Source organism: Lutjanus erythropterus, chromosome 3 (assembly GCF_056507025.1).
Source record: "Lutjanus erythropterus isolate fLutEry1 chromosome 3, fLutEry1.hap2, whole genome shotgun sequence".
In the NCBI taxonomy this organism is placed as follows: Eukaryota; Metazoa; Chordata; class Actinopteri; order Lutjaniformes; family Lutjanidae; genus Lutjanus; species Lutjanus erythropterus.
In genome coordinates, this window is record NC_139319.1 from 24,102,531 (window position 1) to 24,123,948 (window position 21,418).

Sequence of the window (21,418 nt, forward strand, 5' to 3'; positions counted from 1 at the left end):
GATCTGCCCCGTGACGGTAGACTTAAACCAATCACAGGTCTTTTAGGACCTGGGGGACTCCTCCTACTAGTGCAGCTGCACCGTGCACGTTCAGTCGGTGAGACCCTGAATCAATGACGGAAAGTTGCTATAAAACAGCATTATAATAAAGAGAAAAGAGCCTAAGATGAGATGTCAGACTTAGTTTTTTAAACTTTTGGGATTAATTACCATCAGTAAGTAAATGACACGGTGCTTCTGAACTGACATTTTTGGCTTTGCGAATCAAACCGTGTTGGCGCGGAGTTGCATTTTCATGACCACTTATATTGCAGTGAGCTGTGCCCGACATGAACCACGAGCCCGACTTGCAAACGGGCTGCAGTCACTTCGCGGTGACCACGGCCCAATGGTGGCAAGCCTCTTTCCGTTCCCCTCCAACAAGCGAGTGTTGTGATACTGAGCTCGTGTGTGCAGGAGAGCAGAGAGAAAGACTTTTTAAAAGACTCTTTATGTTTAGCTCTCAGTACTTTTCTATATTCACGCTGAATCTGGTGTGAACTGGTCTGTGCTCGCTCACGATAGCCTCGGTAAACTGTCGCTTGCGCTCGTGGAGTGTGTGCTGCTGGTCTAGTGGGAGGGGCATTTTCAGGCTTTTTATCTACTGTATGACAAGTAAAAGTTCTCAATACAGAAAACTGTCCCCTGTGACATTATTATTGCTGATGCATTAATATTAAAACAGGACTTTATGGTTGTTGAGGTGAAATTTGAACTATTCTGTGTAGGACTGCAATTAGGTATGTAACCAAAAAATCAAGGTAAAATAAAACTATAATAAAAAGTCAACGACATGGTATTTATTGCAATATTAAAGAAAAATTATGACTCAACATAAATGTCCTTTATAAAATAACAAATCTGATGTGTACAGATTTTTTTTTTTTTTGGTTTGTATAAAACTAATTTTTTCATTTAACCGACAATGCTTCTGCTGTCCTTCTTTAATGAAATAAAAGTAGCCAGCCATGAACATGAATTGTATTTGGTTATTACTTGAATTATACTTGTACGATTGTAAAACAAAACAATGTAGCAGTCAGTAGCAATCCTTTTATAAAATAAAATAACATAATATACAATAATATAATATATTTATGTGTATATAATATATAATATATAATATATAAACATCCCCAACTGCAACTAATGATTATTTTATTTTCATTATAAATTAGCTTCCTGAGTATTTTGTCAATGAATGTCATATGCTTTTTTTGTAAAAATCTTAATCAGTAAAGGACTGTGATGAAAGTTGTCAGATAAATACAGTGGTATAAATAGCGCAATATTGCCCTCTGAGATGTAGTGGAGAAGAGGCAGAAAGTGGCAGGAAATGGAAATACTACAGTAATGTACAAGTACCTCAACATTGTATTGAAATAGAGTACTTGAACAAATGTACTTAGTTACATTCCACCACTGCTGTCCTGACACAGAGTCTGAAGACTACCAGATGGATCATCTTGTTGTGGGGACACTAACACAATTATCTCTGAAGTCATTCTTTCTTTATTCAGGTTGAGATATTGCCTTGATTTAACTGTTCTGTAAAGCAACAAGTAAAGCCAGTAAATCTGATTCCCAGAAAGTTGTTTATCATCCACTATAATCACTGCAATTTATCAAACATAACCAGTTTTTCTAATTAAGGCATTTAGTAAGCTAATAATGATATTGGTAAATATGTTTATTGAGATATGCGTCTTCACATTACACATGAATACCATTAATGTGAAAGCATTAGCTACAGTAATTTCAAGAAACCAGTTTGTCCAATTATCACGCAGATTTATGCAGCAAGGTCCTCTGAAATCTAATCAGATCCGATAGTAAACTGATGGCTGAGAATGAAGTTCCTACTATTCACTGGTTTGCTCTTGAGATATTTTTTACACAACAGTGAATAATACATTACTAAATGTCTCACTGCAACACAAAGTCCTCTCTACAATGTCACAGTGGCTGTACAAAGTAAAACTAACTATTTCTGAACAGTATCAGTTCCTCCCAAGTACCAATTTGATACCACTGTATTTAAAAAGCACAACAAAACAGTTCAGTCCCATCCAGGTCACAATCACAAAAGAAGAACAAAATTAAGATAAAGGAAACAAAGATAACAGCATCTGTATTTGCAGTTCAATAACAGATTATGTACGATATATATAAACCAAGTACTCACAGTATCAGTGGTCAGTAAGGTTTGTGACATCAGCCTTAACTCTACTAAGGCGACGGCAACTCCTGAAGAAACTCTGGGAAGTACACAATCAGTCGGATTGTTCCTCCTCCTGACACAAACTTCAAAGACCTTCTGCTGACCATGAGCTGGCAACAATAACACAGATTACAACCTGATACCAAGATAATGCTGGGATTTCTTTCCTCCACTGACCATAAAATGTGGCGTTTCCGGGATAGTACAGTATATCATGTGATATTGGATCGGTGCTCAGTAGGGATGCAACGATACATTCAACTCACGATTTGATACGATAGTGGATTCACGATACGATGTTTTTTCACCAAGAATACCAAGAATAAATACTCAGGGATAATATGTGCTGCCAATTTCCCACATAAAATCCTGAATAAGTTTTCAGCGAAAACATCTGTATGGCTGTGTTGTGAATGAAAGCAGTAACACTGCATGTAAAGGGTTACGTCCATGTGATGGAAAATGTTATCATGTGAAGTGAGGGAACCAATCACAAGACTCCAACAACTGGGAGTCACAACGACCCCAGACATCCAACGCTCTTTGAATACTCATTTCTTGTTTCACAGACCTGTTGACAATTGAATATATATCAAAAGCACCAGACAAAAACAGCTTCTTGCCACCAAATTCCTGAAAATAATCTTCCGCTGCTTACACGTACATCTGGCCTTGCCATCACCTTCTTCTGTTGAGCTTTATGGCGGTTGCATTATGGCCATCTGCTGGACTGTCCCTTGTCCCATATACGAGCATGACCATGGCATGTGTGAGAAGGCCCAAGACACTCAATCATTTACCAGGAAGTCTGTGAAAGAGGCTTATATCTACAGTGCGCTGTTCTTACTTATTTATGAGACAAAGACATATTTATGTGATAGACAATGAAGTTCTGAATCTGAATTACTTTTTGCTATTTTTTGAAATGCTGCAATTAAATTTAAATGGCTCTCAGTTTTGAGATTAAGACGGAGTATTTTTAAGTTCTTTTACTGAATATTTCTTTTTATTTCTTCAGCAGTCTGTAGCACAATACAATATTGTAATGAAAAAAAAAGTCTGAAGGGAGTTTGAAGAAATTCCATCTGCCGATTAAGCCATGAAATGTGGCTGAAAAAGCTGATAAATGACCTTGAGTTAAGATTAATTTCCCAAGCCATTATTTCCAAGGTCAAGACAGAAATTTCACATCCAAATATAGGAAATATCATTATATTATATAGTTATATCATTTAAACTAAAGTAAATACACCTTGAAAACCACGTATACAGTATGTTACCAATGTCACTACCCAAACCAAAAAGGCAACAGGAAAGAATCTGTATCATACGTTCCATTTTCTCCAGGCTGCATCAAAAAGCTAGCAAAAACCCAACCTCAGCGTCATCTGGATTCTGTCATTCTTCTGTTCTGCTAAGCCTATTAACACAACATTATTTAAAGATACATTTCACAGCTATTGTTCCATTTCTGGATCATCGATTCTCCTCGTGCAGCCTGGTTTGTGCCAACTCTCTTGTATGCTGATCCCACAGAGATGTTTTTTTTTTTTTTTTTTACTTGTTATGTACCCCTTTGTTTCATGCTGTGAGTCCTTTCAGAGTTGAGTCGACTCACTGTCAGGTGCTTCAATATGACGTCAGGCGCACAGAGGAGGTCAATTAACAGCAAAATCAATCAGCAGAGAGGCTCGATCAGAATAAGAAGCAGCACTGAGCTGTGCGAGGCTCATGCATCATTAAAAAGTGTGAGAGAAAATTCTAATTTTTTCTAATTATTTCTTTATTATCTTAAATGAATGGAGAAAAAAAACTCTTAGTAAATATCCTAAATAAAACTATTATGACATCTTTGTCACTGAAAAAAAAAACAAGTAGGTTATCTTAGAAATAAAAGATTCAGCTCTTTGTTTTCTGTAATCTTGATTAAAACTGTTGCAGTTAACATGATTTTGCAGGTTGATGAAGGTGGCTGTTTCATCTAATCTAGAGGCCCGCCTAGGTGCTTTATTCTTCATGCCAAGTCTTTTAAAATAAGCTTTAGAAATCACATGCAAGAAACATTATGAGAATTACTGCTGGATGAAGAAAGATTTTTTTGTTTTACTATTCACTCAATATTTGGCCCTGATTAGTGCAGTGTGGTCAAATTGATTAAGGTGCCCTGCAGACCTATTATTTGTTTTAATTGATTGTAATTGCTAAAGCTTTTAATTTTTAAAATCGTTTTAAATTGCTTTTATTATTTATTTATGTGTATTTTTGTCAATTCATGCACCTTACTTTTAAAATCTTTAATATTCCCTTTTTTTAGCCACGTAGTGCTACCTCCGAGCTTTCTTTGACGATTTTAGTTGTGTCCTCTTATCATCTTACATTTGTCTGTTCCTTTAGCACCATTGTAAATGAAAAAAATAATACTGTGATTACTTTGACAGATACTGATATTGCAATACTATTCATGATTAGGAATAATCGGAATGTTAGGAATAATCATCATCACCGTTCATTTTCACAGGAAAAAATATATTACAATCATTGATGATGGGGTCTGTACCTTATACATCTTGAGAACAAGATTTGTAGGCCAGGGCATCTCTGCATCACTACAGTACTTCATTATGACATTGTCTTGTCTCACACTTTACCTTGATGCTTCTGGATGTTGTACTTGCATTTAGTGATTTCTCTAATAACTAGATTAATTATACAGCTCTAACTAAAATAATGCACAAAATGACGATGATGATGATGAAATTAATGATGTGCAGTTCACAATTCAATGTTTCTTCCCCCCCAAAAAAAGAGAGCAACAAGTGTTCCTACCTTGGCAGCCATGACCATGGAGGAGCCTCCCCTGATGCCGAGGATGGGGATGTGTGTCTGGGCTGAGATGAAGTCTAGGATCTGAGCGATGGCCTCCTGGTCCGTGTCGTCACCAAACACTACGCCTTGCAGAGAGTTCCTCGTCATTTGTGTGCAGATCCGATTGATGATGCTCTTTGGGTCAGTCTCATTCATGGTGACCACATCCACTTTGGGAGGGTAGGGGATGTGGAGGAAGTCCTCTTTCTCAAGTCCAACCCCGAGGGTTACTTCACTAGAGTTGCCTACCAGGATGACAGCAATACTGAGTGAGTTGATCAGTTTGGGACTGATGGGGGGGAGAGCGGGTAAGCCAGGAGAGTATTGAGGAGGGATGACAACACCTCTCTGGGTGCCGCCACCGCCCCTCTGGCCACCTTGTCCCCCTGGGGCACCTCCAGGCCCTGAGCCTGGACCTCCGCCCCTGCGGGACTCGCAGACGGGCAGGAGGAGTACGGAGATGAGGAGCAGAGAGAAGAACCAGGAGAGGAAGGGCAGGGTCAGTCGAGGCTGAAAATGAAGATGATGAGAGGGCTGGTCTGGAGGAGGAGGAGGGGGAGGAGGAGGAGGAGGTGGATGAGGAGGAGGATGATGGGGGGAGGAGGAGGGGAAGACGAAGCGCTTGTCCTGAAGACGGGAGGGAGAAGGGTGGAGGCTGACAAGCATTGTGGAGAAGTGTAAATGCCGTCCCTGGAGAGAGGAAGAGAAGAAAAGAGACAGAGGGAAATTATGTAGAACGCCTCATGTTTGACCAAAAGTGAAACACATTACAACATTAAAGGGACAGTTCAGCCCAAAATCAAACATACATATTTTTCCTGTTACTGGAGCTATTTATCCATCTGGATTAATGTCTACCTTCTCTCAAATATAAATGAACTAGATGGCACTCAGCTTGTGGTGCTCAAAACAGCAAAAACTATATTTGAAAAACCCAACAGCAATCTCTCTTTCCAAGATAATTCACAGACCTTATTGTGAGCAGTTTCATGGAGGAACTATTGTCTTTATACCGTCCAACAACTGTATCTCTGTGCAAAGAGATACAGCTGAGTGTAAAAATCTCAAATTTCAAGTCCTTTAAATTTACTGGATTCATGTCGTATGCCTCAAAAAACAGTATACACACATTGAAAGATGTATTATTTAATTATTTTATTATTTATGTATTATTTAACTGTCCAGCAAATTAAATATTCCTCAGTTTCATCTAAATTGTGCAGGGACAGTGTAGACTTAACTAGACTTAGGTCACTTTTAGTCATGTTTTTTGGGGGGGGGGATATAATACAAACACAAGTGAGCACATGACTCAGCTTTTGTTCTGTATTAACCATCATTTTCTAATTTGGAGAAAACATTTGGAAAGAAGTGGTTGTTAGAAAAGAGATGAGCATTTTTTCAGTATATAATTTGAGCGGTTGTAAAAAAAAATATCTACAGCTGTCAAAATGAAATGAAATGGCTGGACCATGTTAAATCAATATCCTGCTTCTGATAATAATTATTTTATTACCGGCTAGAAAGTGTATCTTGCTTCAATGCTACACTCCACAGGTCCCCACGGTTTACATTTAGATTTCATAGATATCGGCACTTCTCCTTTTGGAGAAACTGACTCATGATCCTCATCATAATTAGGACACACAAGAAGAGACTCTGGAAACTCTGGCAATCTTTCTGCACAATTTATGTGTCTTTATCTTTTTATATACAACAGCACTTGTTGACTTGGAGTGGTCTCTCTCTCTCTCTCTCTCTCTCTCTCTCTCTCTCTCTCTCTCTCCCTCCCTCTCTCCCTCTCTCTCTCCCTCTCTCCCTCTTTCTCTATATACATATGTTCTACTGAAATTTGTATATTTTCTCTTTTTTGCAGTTATTGCTGATGTGGAACGGTGTATTTGTATGATATATTTAAAAATTAATCAACAAACTCAGGCTCCTAACCATTAGAGCATACTATATTTTTTAAATATATGTTCATATATACATGAATTTAATCCTTCCTTCTTCCTCTCCTCTGATGGAGCCACATTGGGTAGACAGAGCACGTATCACTGACTGAACAAATAGTCTGTAATAATTACACCATTGCCGCTGACTCGATATTATGAATAGCACTAATAAAGAGAATTTTAAAACACCAGTATTGGTCAGGACCTTAAAAAAAAACATACAGATGACTCAACCCCTTATTTGCGAAACTATGTGACCCACATAGCTGGGTATCAAACCGCACAGTGAGACACACACTGCCTGTAAGCTCTCATAGAGCATCAAGTGACAACGCCACATCCATTATACTGTGCTGTGACTTCCTTGGAGGAACCCTGTGGCACACATCAAAGACCGTGCAGGAAAGAGAGTGAGTTTTGTGTGTGTGTGTGTGTGTGTGTGTGTGTGTGTGTGTGTGTGTGTGTGTGTGTGTTTGAGAGAGACAGGACAGCACTGGGTGCATTTTGACAGATTGACAGCCTCGCAGCTTCATGGACTAGCTGCCAGGCTAAGTGACCATTAGACACTCAGACTGGCTCGACTGAGTCTCTTCCTCTGTCTCCTGTTTGTCTCCCCCTCTCTCTCCCCCCCTCATTCCCCTCCTCCCGTGCTGCTTTCATTGTTTTTCTCGCCCATTTTACCCTCCAAACCTGTTTTCTTTCAGTCGCACCCTCCAACCCTCTGAGATCCCTGCAATGTTCTTTGAAGTCAACTGCAGACCTATTATTTACCATTATTGCTATTATTTACTGCTCTTCTATTAGCAGCCATACAGTACAAAGAACGGTGGAGTCGAGAGGAGGAATGACGGAGGACGGGGAGAAAGTAAGGGAGAATGAGAGAGGCCGAGTGAAAGATGTAAGCAGAGGGAGGTGACAGGCTCCGGGAAACACAATTAGTCATAGCCTGATGTGAAAATTGTGGTTTCTTACTGTGTGTGAGCACACGCACATACAAGTGTATCAGGAGTACAAAATTTGGGCATATCTTCTGCATAGATAAAGACGAGGAATCTTAATGAGTATATGTTCATGCTCATGCTCTAAATTAAGCACAGAGGAGCACTTTAGGAGCAGGATAAATGAAGGGCAGAGCAAATAGCTTCTTCCTCTTCTTCTTCTTCTTCTCTCACACAACACCTTTGCTAATCTTTTATTTATCAAGCACCCCGCGTGTTGCGGAGCCGATCTAGTCGACAGCACCAAAAAACAAGGAGTCCAAAAGAAAACAAAGGAGAAAGATAAAAGCTGCGAGGAGAAGAGAGACAGAGAGCAGCGACAGGAATGTAAGGAGTATATAATATATATGTACAAAATAATGTACAGAACAAGATAAAGTTAAGTAATATGATGGAAATAAATCAGGGGACTGTTTCAAATGTGGAATTACAGATTCATTGATCCATGCATTCTGGGATTATAGCAACATTCAGACGATTTGATCTGATGTATCACATGTAGCGGTTTGATATTATCATGTATGATATTACGTTTAATATTGTGCAATATTTCCATCACTATCATGTGCAATATTACTTTTCATTATTATAATCACATATCATGTAAAATACTACATTTAAAATTGTGCAATATTACGTTTAACTTTTCTATATTATTATAATGTATAATATTAGGTATGATATTGTGCAATATGATGTTCATATTCAGGTGCAGTATTACTTTTATAATTGATAATATCACTGCCAATATTACTTTCAATGCCATTGCCAATACCACTTTTCTATTTTAGTTTATTTAAGCTGACTTTTTTACTTATGTTATTTATACTGTTATTCTATTAGGCACTGTTGTTTTACATTTATATATATGTATTATCCTTCTACATTTATTTTCATATTTCACTTTGTATTTAATAATCTGTTGGTTTCATTCTGTTACTGTAACTTTGGAACAATCTTGGGCACAAGAATTTCATTTGGGATTAATTAAATTCAATCCTGTCCTATCTTAACAGTAATTATTAGATATATTAGGTGTAGAATTTAGAGTTAAGGTTAGTTATTTTATCCATCAATTTGTATATTTCAAGATATGTTACACAACACAGTGAGGTGTCCACGGAGTTGCATTAAAGAAACTCATACTTAAACATTGGGAATCTACATGCCCTCCTACACTGGAGAAATAAATGTGTGATAATTTGAATGTGGAAAAGACAATAGATTCGATTATGATTATAATTTAAGTGATTCGATTACGATTGATTGTGATTTTTGTTTGTTTTTAAACATAAGACCATGTGAAAAAAATGAACCATACACTTCTAGAGACTGTTCATCATGATTCATCTTTCCAAAACAATGTATCACATTTTTTTTTCTTTAAAGATTATTTTTTGGGCTTTTGCCTTTATTTTAGATAGGGACAGCTAAAGATATGACAGGAAAGTGGGTAGAGAGAGGGGGAATGACCAGTGGTGGACAAAGTACTCAACCCCAGTACTTGAGTCAAAGTATAGATACTCCTGGTCAAATATTACTCAACTACAAGTGAAAGTTGCTCAGTCAAAATTTTACTTGAGTTAAAGTACTAGAGTTATTGCCTTTAAAAATACTTAAGCATTCAAAAGTACATGTTTTTAAAAATACTTAAATATCCAAAAGTACAAATTACAAAGTACATTTTCTAATATCAATACATGCTGTATTGTTTTCATGATGCATTTACAGAACCCTGTAAATCTCTGAAACCATCTAATGATGCACTGACCTGCTTGTAGAATCACTCTGCTACACAAAGTCTATAGAAACACCTATAAAAACTTCAACATAGAAATACAATCAAAAACAAAAAGAACAGCTGTTGTCATTTTCTGATGTAACTGTATTAAAATCACTGCATAAAATTAGATTGAAGCCAACTGTAAGGATTTCTCCAAGTCTGTTAAATAACTGAGATTTATTTCTGGCTTCAGAGGCAGTATATATACATGAATTATGTGGTATTTTTCACCCTGATAAAAAAAAAAAAACCTTTAAAAGCTACCTGGAATAATTAATAATTATAACATCTTGAGATTTAATTTTGTCTTTCTCCTGCCGTCACCATTACTGCTTTTTGTTTGAATGAAATAGGGAGAGTTTGCTTGTTCTTGTTACAGAGAGCGCCTCGACGTATTTCCACTTTTACATCAGTCCCATTTGAGAGGAGCTACTGTGATTGGTTTCCTTCTGTGAGGAACACAGCATGTGACCAATTGAATTTTAAAAAAGAAAAAACACCAACAGCTGACTTCAAAGCTTAGTTGAAAAGTAAAAGTAGTAGTCAAAAGTAGTAGTAATGGAGTGAAAGTCAAAAGTTTCCAAAAAAAGAAATACTCAAGTAAAGTACAGATTCTTAAAAAATGTACTTCATTACAGTACTCAAGTAAATGTACTTCATTACTGTCCACCACTGGTAATGACATGCAGCAAATGGGTCAAAGGCGGGAATCGAACCAGCGACCGCTGCAGAGGACCAACAGCCTCAGGACATGGGGCAAAGCTTTGGGAGGACGCTGTAAATCACATTTCATCACATCTTTGAGTCTTATTTAAACAGCATCATTGTTATACTGCATATAAAAGCAGTTAACAAAATATTTTTTGAGGTAAACTGCAACATTTAGCTGCTTCTGCTCATCAAGCTAGGGTCATAAGAAAATAATACATAAAATAAAATGTTAGGTCCAAATGAACAGAAGTTTGAGTTTGAGTTTTGACCCTTTGAGGCTATACTGTAGCTGGTGTGGCACAGACTGAGTTAAGGAAATATATGCCTGAAAGTTTTAGCACACATGTTGTTTTATGTTAAGCATGTAAAGTGAAGTAATATGGATCCATTTGATAGGATAATACTACTGCAATCGCAATGCTAATTCCCGTTAATGCATCAATGGCGATTGCTTCGTCCGCTTTGTTTTGGATTCATGTTTTGTTGTTAAGATTGTGGGTCCTTGTTTTGTCAATGTGGAAAGTGTTAATTGTATATAGTGAGAAATTTAAATAAAATCTTAAAAAAGAACAGCGAGGAATAATCTGTGAAATAGGGTGAGTGGTACAAAAAAGAAGAGGCTGGACAGTGTGTGGAAAATCAGAAGAGGAAATGTGATCTCCACATAAAAAACTGTTTGTCTAAAAGGTCTAATTACCAGAGGTTTGTCAGGCTTAATTGCAGGTGCATATGCTAATTGTAAACGAGCTGAATTCTCCACGGGGGCGCCACAGTGGAGCCAAGAGAGATGGAGAAAGAGAGAGAAAGAGAGAGAAAGAGGAGGAGGAAACGAGTGGGAGGAAGGCAGCAGAGAGAAGAGAAGAGGAGAGAGAAGAGTGGGGTGAGGGAGAGAATAAATAGAGACATACACAAAAGAGATGGAGGTGGAGGAAGGAACAGCAATAAGAAAGCCAGAGGAGGGAGGGAGGAGGGAGGTGTGGAAGGGCAACGCAGCTGAGAGAAGGATGAAAAGAGGACATGATTAGCAGAGGATGATGGAAGAAAAGTCAAGGGTGGGGAAGAGGTTACAGAAAACTAAAGAAAAAAAAACTGAGCAAAGAGACAGTCTGAATCCACAGTGTGTTGAGGAGGAAAAAAAAAGGATGGAAATTGCGCCAAAGGGCTGATGAATCTGCTGAGAGGGGCCACCGGAGGGAAACTATTGGAAAAAAATCTTTAAAAATAATGCGAGAAGTGTGACAGCAAACAAGGGAGCAGAGAAAGACCCATTTGGAAATGTGTTTCTGTATAACAGCAGTGCTCGGTTTCCATAGTAACAATTCAAATATGCCTCCACATAACACCCTGATGGACAGGAAGATACACACAACTTGCACTAATTCATGCAGTACACTACATGCAGCGCGTGTCCTCTCCTAATAATACACAATTTACTTTTATCTGAGGTGCTGCGTGTTGCTGCGCCGAACTCTCACTGACAAAAATAAAACGCTTGTAACATAAAATAAATATCACGGTGCCTTCACACAAAAACGTGTGCACGCGCTCCCACAAAGACACATATGAGGTAAGTTAATGCACTCCTGCAGATAGAGATGATCCACTGCTCCGCCTTTTAGTGTACCTCACATTAAAAATGAATCTCCAAAAGGGCTACGGGCAAATAAACAGAAATAACACGATGGAGCGAGCATCCAGCCAGCAAACAGCCTGAGCAGGAGCCGCTGTGACATTTGGACTAATCAGACCTACATACAGCATCTCCACTGTCATTAACGGTCCCCAATTAGTAACATTTAAACGGAGGGTGTCAAGTGTGGATCATATACTCGCAGCATAATAGAACAAAAGTAAAACATGCAGCAGTGCGTCATCGGATCCAAGTTGACACATGAATTTATGTGCCCTCGTGTGCCCATTACAGCATTTACACAGCAATTACAATAACATATGCAGCACTGGGAATAGACGCATAAGTGGCGATGAGCGGCTACACAAAACACCCACATGTGTGCATTGCTTGTATCTAGTAATTTACGGCAGACGTGACTAACCCTCTACCCAGTGCTCCGATAGATAACAACGCACATGCATGGACACTAAGGTAGCCATGCAAATGTACACACTGCAGGTCAAACAACTGTTTGGGTCAGACAACATCTGAGCCCTCCTGATGGCATATATGGCATTTGTTTTTTTCAGCATGAAAGGACACGTGTCCTTACATACCCACACATGAACACGCACACATGAACACACACAGCTTTTGAAATACCACACTGCTGACGAAGGTAATGGCGAGCAACCACAACTACGGCTGTGTATTGGCAGTAATCTGGTGATATGTTGCATATCACAATAGAGGGGATGTATCGCAATCCTGTAAGCAAGGAGATATAGAGACATTTTTTAAAATACATTTTTTTGGAAAAATATCATAGTACAAAGAACACATCACCATATGCATAGAATCCTTTACTTTTTCATGCAATCAGAACAGTAAAGATTCCAGGTGGGGGGAAATGGTCAATTCTTCTAACGCATCACAATTCTCTCCTGAGAAACTATGAACTGATGCAGAAAAGTCAATGATAGGACATGAGAACTCGATTCCTGGCATTACCATCACCTGTAACAGTTTTGTAAGACAGGTTGTATGTTCCTTATGGCTGAACCAATTGGATGCTGAAATGTAACGGACATAAATGTGCATGATGTTTACATTCTGAACCTGGTTACTTCCCGTGTTTTCTTAAGGAAAGCTGATACAATCTGGATACAATCTGACCACCACCCCCTAGTTTAAGCCTAAAACTGAGATACATCAAGATGTATTTCTCAGAATCAATAAAGTATCACAAAACAAAATACTGCGATATTCAAGTGTACGGATATTCTTACACACCTAATCCCAACGTTTCTCTTCCTGTTTTAGAATTCAGTGCATGTTAAATGAATGAAACAGTGCATTTAAAAAAAAAAAAATCAACAAGCAATACGAGGGCCATTATCAATTCAATCTCAAGGATCGATACCAGCTGTCCATGACCTGACTTCTAACTTGGAAGCTGTAAGTTTTGCCATGTTATAAGTTGTTTTCACTGTTTATTTTGTAGGTTAATCCGTTGAATTTGGCATTAGCATGGGCATAGCTGGGGGACTGTTGGACTAATTTTGTAACATCGAGAGACAGTTAAGAGAAATGTGTGAACATTAAGCCTCATTTGAGATCAACTAAGTAACGAGAATAGTAGGTGAGATGCACTTTTTCCATGTTGCTTTTCGTGAATGTTTATACCGCAGCACAAGCCGCGTTAGCTTTGTTGTTATACGAAGCCGGTGTTCTGACAATATGTGCTGCCTATCGACATGTGCTAGTTAGCGGTTAATGGAGTATTTCAACATGCTCCCCATATTCTTAAAGTATCTGTAGAGTGAGTAGTGGTGTGATATAAAATGATTTTGTTGTGGGACCATTATTCAATATTGAATATTGGTCTATATCAAAATACGCTACCCTTGAAATCTTAAATAATCTATATTCTTATAGTGCACTCACTACTGTTTGTGATCAAAAAATAAAGACTTTTCTATTGATTTGCACTACAGTAGCACTTCACACGACAAAGCAGCACAAATTGACAGAGCACTGGCATGTTTTGCTGTGTATGTAAATTTTAGGGCTGCAATTAACAATATCTCCATTATCAAATACTCTGTTGATTATTTTCTCAATTAATTGATTAGGTCTTGTCCATAAAATGTCAAAAAATGTTAAAAAAAAATGTTAATTACTGTTACGCATAGTCCAAAATGACGTCTTCGTTGTCCACAACCCAAAGATATTCCATTTTCTGTGATGTTGGATAAAAGAAACCAGAATAAATTGACATTTGCAAAGGTGTAATCATATAATTTGGATTTTTTTAAACATGACTCAGAACAAATAATCTATTATCAAAACAGTATTAATTTAACAATCCATAAATAATGGATTAATCATTGCAGCTCTAGTACATTTATTTAATAAACATGCCTGAAGGTAATGATGCAGATATATGTAAAGGAAGATGGTCAACCTGCAGAAATGTATTTACTTAGCAGCGCTGTATAGCTACGATGAGCGGACCGGTCTTGGTCTCAAGACCACTTTTTGAAAGTCTTGGTCTCGTCTCACTCTCGGACAAAGAGGACAAAGACATTTTATTTCAAGACCAATCAAGACCACAACTGCAGGAATATCACTAAATCACCTGTGTATCGTCTAATTCATTTGTTAACATCATTACTATGATTAGATGCAAAACTTCCTGCTTCAAATGCAGAATATAACTTGACTCATTCTGACTTTTGAATTTTTGTTATCATTGCCAGCTGTCACCCCTCTCTGCCCCCCTTCACACATACTCCAAGTAAGTGAATGTGGGAGACAGGAGAAGAAGCTGTGACTGTCTGAGATTTCAGCCATATCTCCTGTAATAAAATCTGGCTACCTGAACCACAAATAGTCCATCTGCAAACAGCATCCAAACAAAAACACACCACAATGTGTAAATTCTGCTGCTGGCTACCTGTTCTTGCTTATGATAAACAATGACTTTACAGACCACATAATGCTATGAAGCTAATGTACACAAACGTCCAACGTCCAACAGAAAATGTTACCTAGCGCTGCACAATTGATCGCAATATTATCAACATCACAAGTGTAATATCCATTATTTAATAAAGAGAAATGGGTGACAAAAAAGCATTATAAGGAAGTACTGTAGTGCTGCAGAGATGGCCTGATCTAAGGATATTTCTTTTCATATTTTTAAGTGAAAAGGACAATTGTGATGCAAAAATGATCATTCCCACATATTGTATCACATATCACAATTACAGTCAAAATAATCGCAACATGACCTCTGCACCCAATTATTTCATTTACCATAAATAAAGTAATCTGCAAAAACAAAAGAATGGTGCTGGTATGGCATATTGCGCTGTTGAGCCAACCTAAATACCCGCAAGGGAAATTCTACCACTGCAAAAGCCCGACACACACAGTAACACTCAGGTTCATGTGCACACAGCAGGCTCCGGCTTGAGCTGGATCATGCCAATAAGACAGAAGCACACTTAACATTTACAAAGAGCATTGATCTCAGGACTCTGTCAAATGGCACACACCACCAATAGAATAACCAGAGCTGCTTGAGACGCGTAGCTGCACACACTCGCACTCATGGACTTCCAATCTGCCAATAAAGATTCCACACGATCAATCAAGCCATGAACCATGAGCCTCGATCAGCTCATCCCTCTCTCGGTTCCCACAGTAATGAATATGTGGAGGCTTCAATGGTCGGATGTTGTCGCTGAATATTGCTGCAGATTACAGACTAAAGTGTCTATACTGCCGAGGCAGAAAAATTAAAACTGAGTCTGCCATGCTATTTAAAACACACGTAGGCCATCGCTATCAGGCTTCACTATATCCCTGGCGGCTTGATGTGGTGGGCTGCACTGTATAGCATTTGAAAGGCATTGTGGATAACATAAGCTGACAGGCATATCTATTAAGGAGCCCATTTACATTCAGTGGGTGGTCAGTTACAGGTAAGAGTGGTAATTTTGTCATCTCCACTGGAGCACACACTGCATCAGACATGATTTACAAATAATAATAAATAACACTACACTTCAGTAAACAGAAACAGGCATTTTAACACTACTACAGCTTTAAAATATGTACCTGGTGTGAACCTGACAGCCAGAAAACAGAAAAATCTTTGAGAGTCGAGTGCTTTCGTTTCATTTAAAGGTCCAGATGTCCCCTGGAGAGACACCACAGCAGGTGACAATGTTTGACATTTCTGTTTACTGTCACAACTACAATATGTCATCAATAATTCAAAAAATGTACTTATTAGCTACGGACTGTCTCTAGACTCTTCACATCCACTCATCATTTTCCTCTGATAAATGCTTTGTGGGTTAACACTACAACTTTTTCTGTTCTTTCTTTAAAGAGTAAACAAGTGACAAAATAAGGGCTTAATCATCGGTGTTAGCAAGTGATTTAGAATATCTGTAATTCTTAATTTGAAGGTGTGTCATTACACTGTCATAACCACCATGTCATGCACCTGTCATATGAGTCTCTTTGTTTGAACATGATCTGTTGTCATTAAGTGTTGTACAATAAATCATGTTATATTAATGCAAACTTGACATTGTTAGAGATTTGTTATGTTCTTTGTTGATTCTTTGTTACAACAACTTGACCTTAAGCAAGACAAAATATGACTTTGTTGTGGACGGTGGCTGTCATGAGACCGTAATTAGTGTGTCATAAATTATTTCCTGGACTTCACCTACTGCTAATCCACAGAGTACAGTACCAAGGTGATTTAATTTGCACACCCCCGCAAATAAAGTGTTACAGAACAGGTCTTAGGTTAAAATGGTGTGTTATGCTTATTCAACATCTATCCAGCTGAAGGGTACCTAAAAAACATAAACATCTTGCTAGAGCTGCAACAACTGGTCAGTTATTTGATTATTCTATCGAAAGAATAATAATTGCCAGCTATTCAAATAACTGATTAATCGTTTCAGTCATGTTTCAAGCAAAACTGACAAACATTTGCTGGTTACAGCTTCTTAAATGTGAGGATTTGCAGCTTTTCTTTGTCATTTATGACAGTAAATGGAGAGTCTTTGGGGTTTGGACTGCTGGTTAGAAAAAAAGTAACTTGAACACTTCACTTTGGGCTCAGGGGAATTGAGATGAGCATTTTTCACAATCTCTTGTCCTTTCAGAGATGAAACGATCAATTTTGAAAATAATGTGCAGATAAATTGATAATGAAAACACTCTCAGTGACCTGCAGGTACTTGAAAACACAGTAAGGAGCTGGTTTTCACATTTTCAATTCAAGTGAACTTTGCATACAATAAAAGTGAGCAGAGAAAAAGAAATTTAGACTTTGTCGACTTCAAAGTTAGCAAAACAGTCTGCAGCTGTGGTAAAATTTAGTGACGAGTCTGTTGCCTCTTGCATGTGACCCCTTGATAGTTTAAGACTGAACTCCATAGTTGTTTACTTTTAAGTACACAAATATTGCTGATGACCAGACAACCAGCAGTCGTAGAGACAAAGTTATAATCACCTGCTTCAAAAAGCTGGTGTTGTTTTTGGTGAATGACGTTCATTCTGATGATGTGTCAGTCAGAGCTGCGTGACATTGTTGTGTTCAGACAGGTAGTCAGACATCATGCAGCTATAATGACTCTCCTGCAGGGGAGGTTGAAGCCAACACAAGTTCTATTTACATCCTCTGTAATTATTCAATTCACTTTCACAAAGTTAACTGTCACAGAGGGCTGAACGTTTCTGTGAAACCTACCGACTCTCCACTACACCGCCATGGTCAAATCTGAATAAAAATATACCCTGCTGCTGTTGACAGTTATTATGATAAAATATATTGTGGCATCAAGTGACTAACAATCACCTTAAAGGACGCAGCTGGCTGGTTGTATTCTATATTTTCTATATATATTCCTTCTTGTCAACAAATCCTGTGAAATGACATAAACAAACAATGTGTAAGTGGGCGATGAGACCAAAAACAGCCCTGCGTCAGTTCAACACAAGGGCGTGCAGTGTGTCGTTTCAGGTAAAGGTGGAACGCGACAGATGATCAAGAACAACGGATCTGAGTAACACATCCATATGTTCTAAAGGCTTATCAGAGCCAAAACACAAGTCAGGATTTTACAACTCAAGAAATCTCTCTTGCTCGCATCGGATGATGTCGTGTTGCGGTCCTGTAGGCCTGTCACGATTTGTTGCTTTTTAATGGAAGATACAGTGTGCCATAATCGTGAGAAACAATAACACATATATATTTAATGATATTAAAGGCCATTTAATGCAACTGATATAATTATAATATCATAGCATAAAAACGCAAATACACCCTTTCAAGGAGCAATTAACTTTCAGTTCTTAAGAATATTCACAAATTAGAACTGGAATGTAAAAAAAAATAGAATATCCTTATCATCTATCACTCGGCTTAAACCCAAAATGTTCCCACACCGGAACTGCAGAGAGTAGCTCTGAAACCAACCACGTCCATTTGAACTTATCCTTCCAAACTTTCTGGCTGGATGACGAGAGGACAGAAGCAGCGCAACAAGAAATGACAGCAAAACGTGTCGCAGCAGTTGTATTTCTGTTCGTTTAGCTTAGGCGGTGTGAAAAAAGGCAGAGGCACTGCGGCCAAGTCTTACAAAGTTTTGAAAAACCCTGCTGTTTATTCTGGCATCACATTGGTGACATCCTTATGTAAACAAACACGCTTGTAAACACAACAGGTAACATCGTACAATATACGGACATGACCCTGATCATCTTTGTTGACCTTGTTAAGCTGACAACATAATCATCGTGACAGGTCCACAGTCCCGTAAAACTTGATTTAAAAGTTAGACTTTTTTTGCCAGATGACCCTGTGTTTTTGCTCTAACATTGTGTAGTGGCATCCAGCTGCGTTGCTGAACTGCCTTCGTTTAAATGAATGCAGGGCTCCTGTTTTGTTGAAGTCTGAACACAGCCTTGGTGTGTCATTGTGTCAATACCTTCCAACTACCTACTTTGTCCGTGGTTCTCAGCCCATTTGTTCCCACTGAAGAGGTTAAAACTGGCTCATAAATTCCTAGATTCATTTTTCAAAATGCTCAATAATTTCCTCAGCAGATGGGACCTGAAGTTTTCAGCAAACATTACTCAAACTGTCATAATTAAAGCATTTATTGGGGGCTTTTATCAGCTGTGGATTAATACACTTTTGTTGGCCTGGGGAGCTTTGTTTATTTGTTTATTTTGGGTTTATTTTCCTATTTTCGTTGTAACGAAGTAAAATATCACCCACTGCAACAGTGTGGCTATATGTTTTTAATAAAATGGAGATCTATGGCACAGAGGAATAAACTATATCAGGCTTTGGCTACTCACAGACTTGGATCAAATCATTGTTGGTTTTGGTCTTTGCATGAAATTTGTTGACAGTGGGAAAAATATAGAATATCACCAGACTTATCCTTGAAATCGTCCTGATTTTTCTGGACGCTTAAAGATTTTTTTATTTAGCAACAGAGTGGGATGAGAGAAGAAGAGAAAAAGATGGAGACACTGTTATAGAATTAGCAGCAAAGCAGCGTAGGCAAGAGAAAACAGACAATCAGGGGAATGTAACATCTAAAGGAGTCTTTGAGTAATCTTCTAATACAGTAGTCTTTATTGAATAATCTGTCACCTCGCTACTGTCTCGTAGATGGACCAGAAAGGCTGAAAAAAAAAAAAAAAAATCACTAGTTTATTGAAAAGGGTCTTGGGTGTTTCATTAAGTGCACTTTAGTCTGGTCAAGAATCCTCTCTCTGCTAATTGCACTTATAATGAGACGCACTACGGATCTCTACAATTGTATTGAGGCTGCTTCAGCGTTCTAAATAACATTATATGGTCTCTTCATCAGAGGCAAATAAACTGACCGAGATAAGAGAGCACACACACACACATACACACAAGCGCACACATATACACAACAAAATATACACGCTCAAGAGGCACAGAGACGAAGAAAACGCGAGCTTGAGGCAGCATCTATCTATTCCCTGAAGTCTTCATTACCTCATTGAAGCCATTTATTCCACTGAGGTTATATCTCCTGCTCTGGACTTCATTTAGCAGCAAAGTGACGTGTCCCTCTCTGCAGCAATACAGGGGTCTTTACAGCCTCAGAGGGTCTGGACCACCACTGCTTCATTCCTACACAATGCATGTAGAGCTATGTCATGTCTCCGAACAATGTGTCACAAGAGTCCAGGCCAGATACCATTGGTTTCCAGCCTGTTTTCTAAAGGCTATTATAACTCACTCTGATAAAATATGTTGCCCCTTTTTTTTTCCTGAATCATTCTATAAAGACCTGCTCTCTTCAGACTCAGCTCTAATGTATTTTTCTCAGGTTTGTTTCACTGGCCTTTCAGTGAGAGTGAAATGTGATACCGGAGTTTTCTATCCACGTTGTAAGCCAATTTGACATCTACTACTTCACTGGCGGCAAAATGTAAGCATTCAGCAGCCACAGCTCTCCTGAAGTTTCAGTAGCAAGCCTATGGCACCTACGACTCAAGAGACTAGTTATAATGAAAGACCGGCGATCCACTTTGTCTGTTTTATAATTCCCCTTAATTACCTGAGGCCTCACACCGGCCCAAGACCTTTGTAGTCCCCCATGAGGCATCCTTACACCTCAGCCAGCACCTGTAGCCACTCTTCACGCAAGCACACCATCCGTGCCAGTTCACGTGCCATTTGGTTGAAATTATTTAAGCACTGTGCAAAAAAATATACCCAGACTGTCATATACTGATACCAAATATTGAAGAAAGCAGAAATCTAATGTCGAGTTTAAATGATGCAATCACATTTGTGTCACTACAAACCCCTCTGGGCCCTGGTTTCATGGACGTGCAAAGACACATATAACATGCACGTCTATATCAAGCTGCTATTTTACTGTTACCACACCATCACCCTTCGCCAATTTGATTTGAAAAGTTGAACTCGATGCAAATAATGGATCTGAATTCATGGCTGTGCCCCTTATTTCATGTGCACAGTCACTAAAGGGTCATTTTTACCAGTATTTGTGCATCACTGTCTTATAGAGCCGGACAGATATATCAGTCAGCTGATATTATCAGCCCAATATTGGCCTAGCATAGCTATATCACTACTGACATATATGTTGTCTTCTTTATTTTATTTTATTTTTTTATTTA

General features: G+C 38.4%; 1 protein-coding gene across 2 annotated transcripts in view; it reads right to left on the reverse strand.

Moving 5' to 3' along the window:
• The window catches only part of grin2bb (glutamate receptor, ionotropic, N-methyl D-aspartate 2B, genome duplicate b), a 133,901-nt gene that overhangs the window by 104,395 nt on the left and 8,088 nt on the right, over window positions 1-21,418 (reverse strand). For both annotated transcript variants that reach the window (XM_084715511.1, XM_084715510.1), the window contains exon 2: window positions 5,087-5,815. In XM_084715511.1, the coding sequence (XP_084571637.1) occupies window positions 5,087-5,815 (729 nt within the window). The remainder of the gene's footprint in view (window positions 1-5,086; window positions 5,816-21,418) is intronic.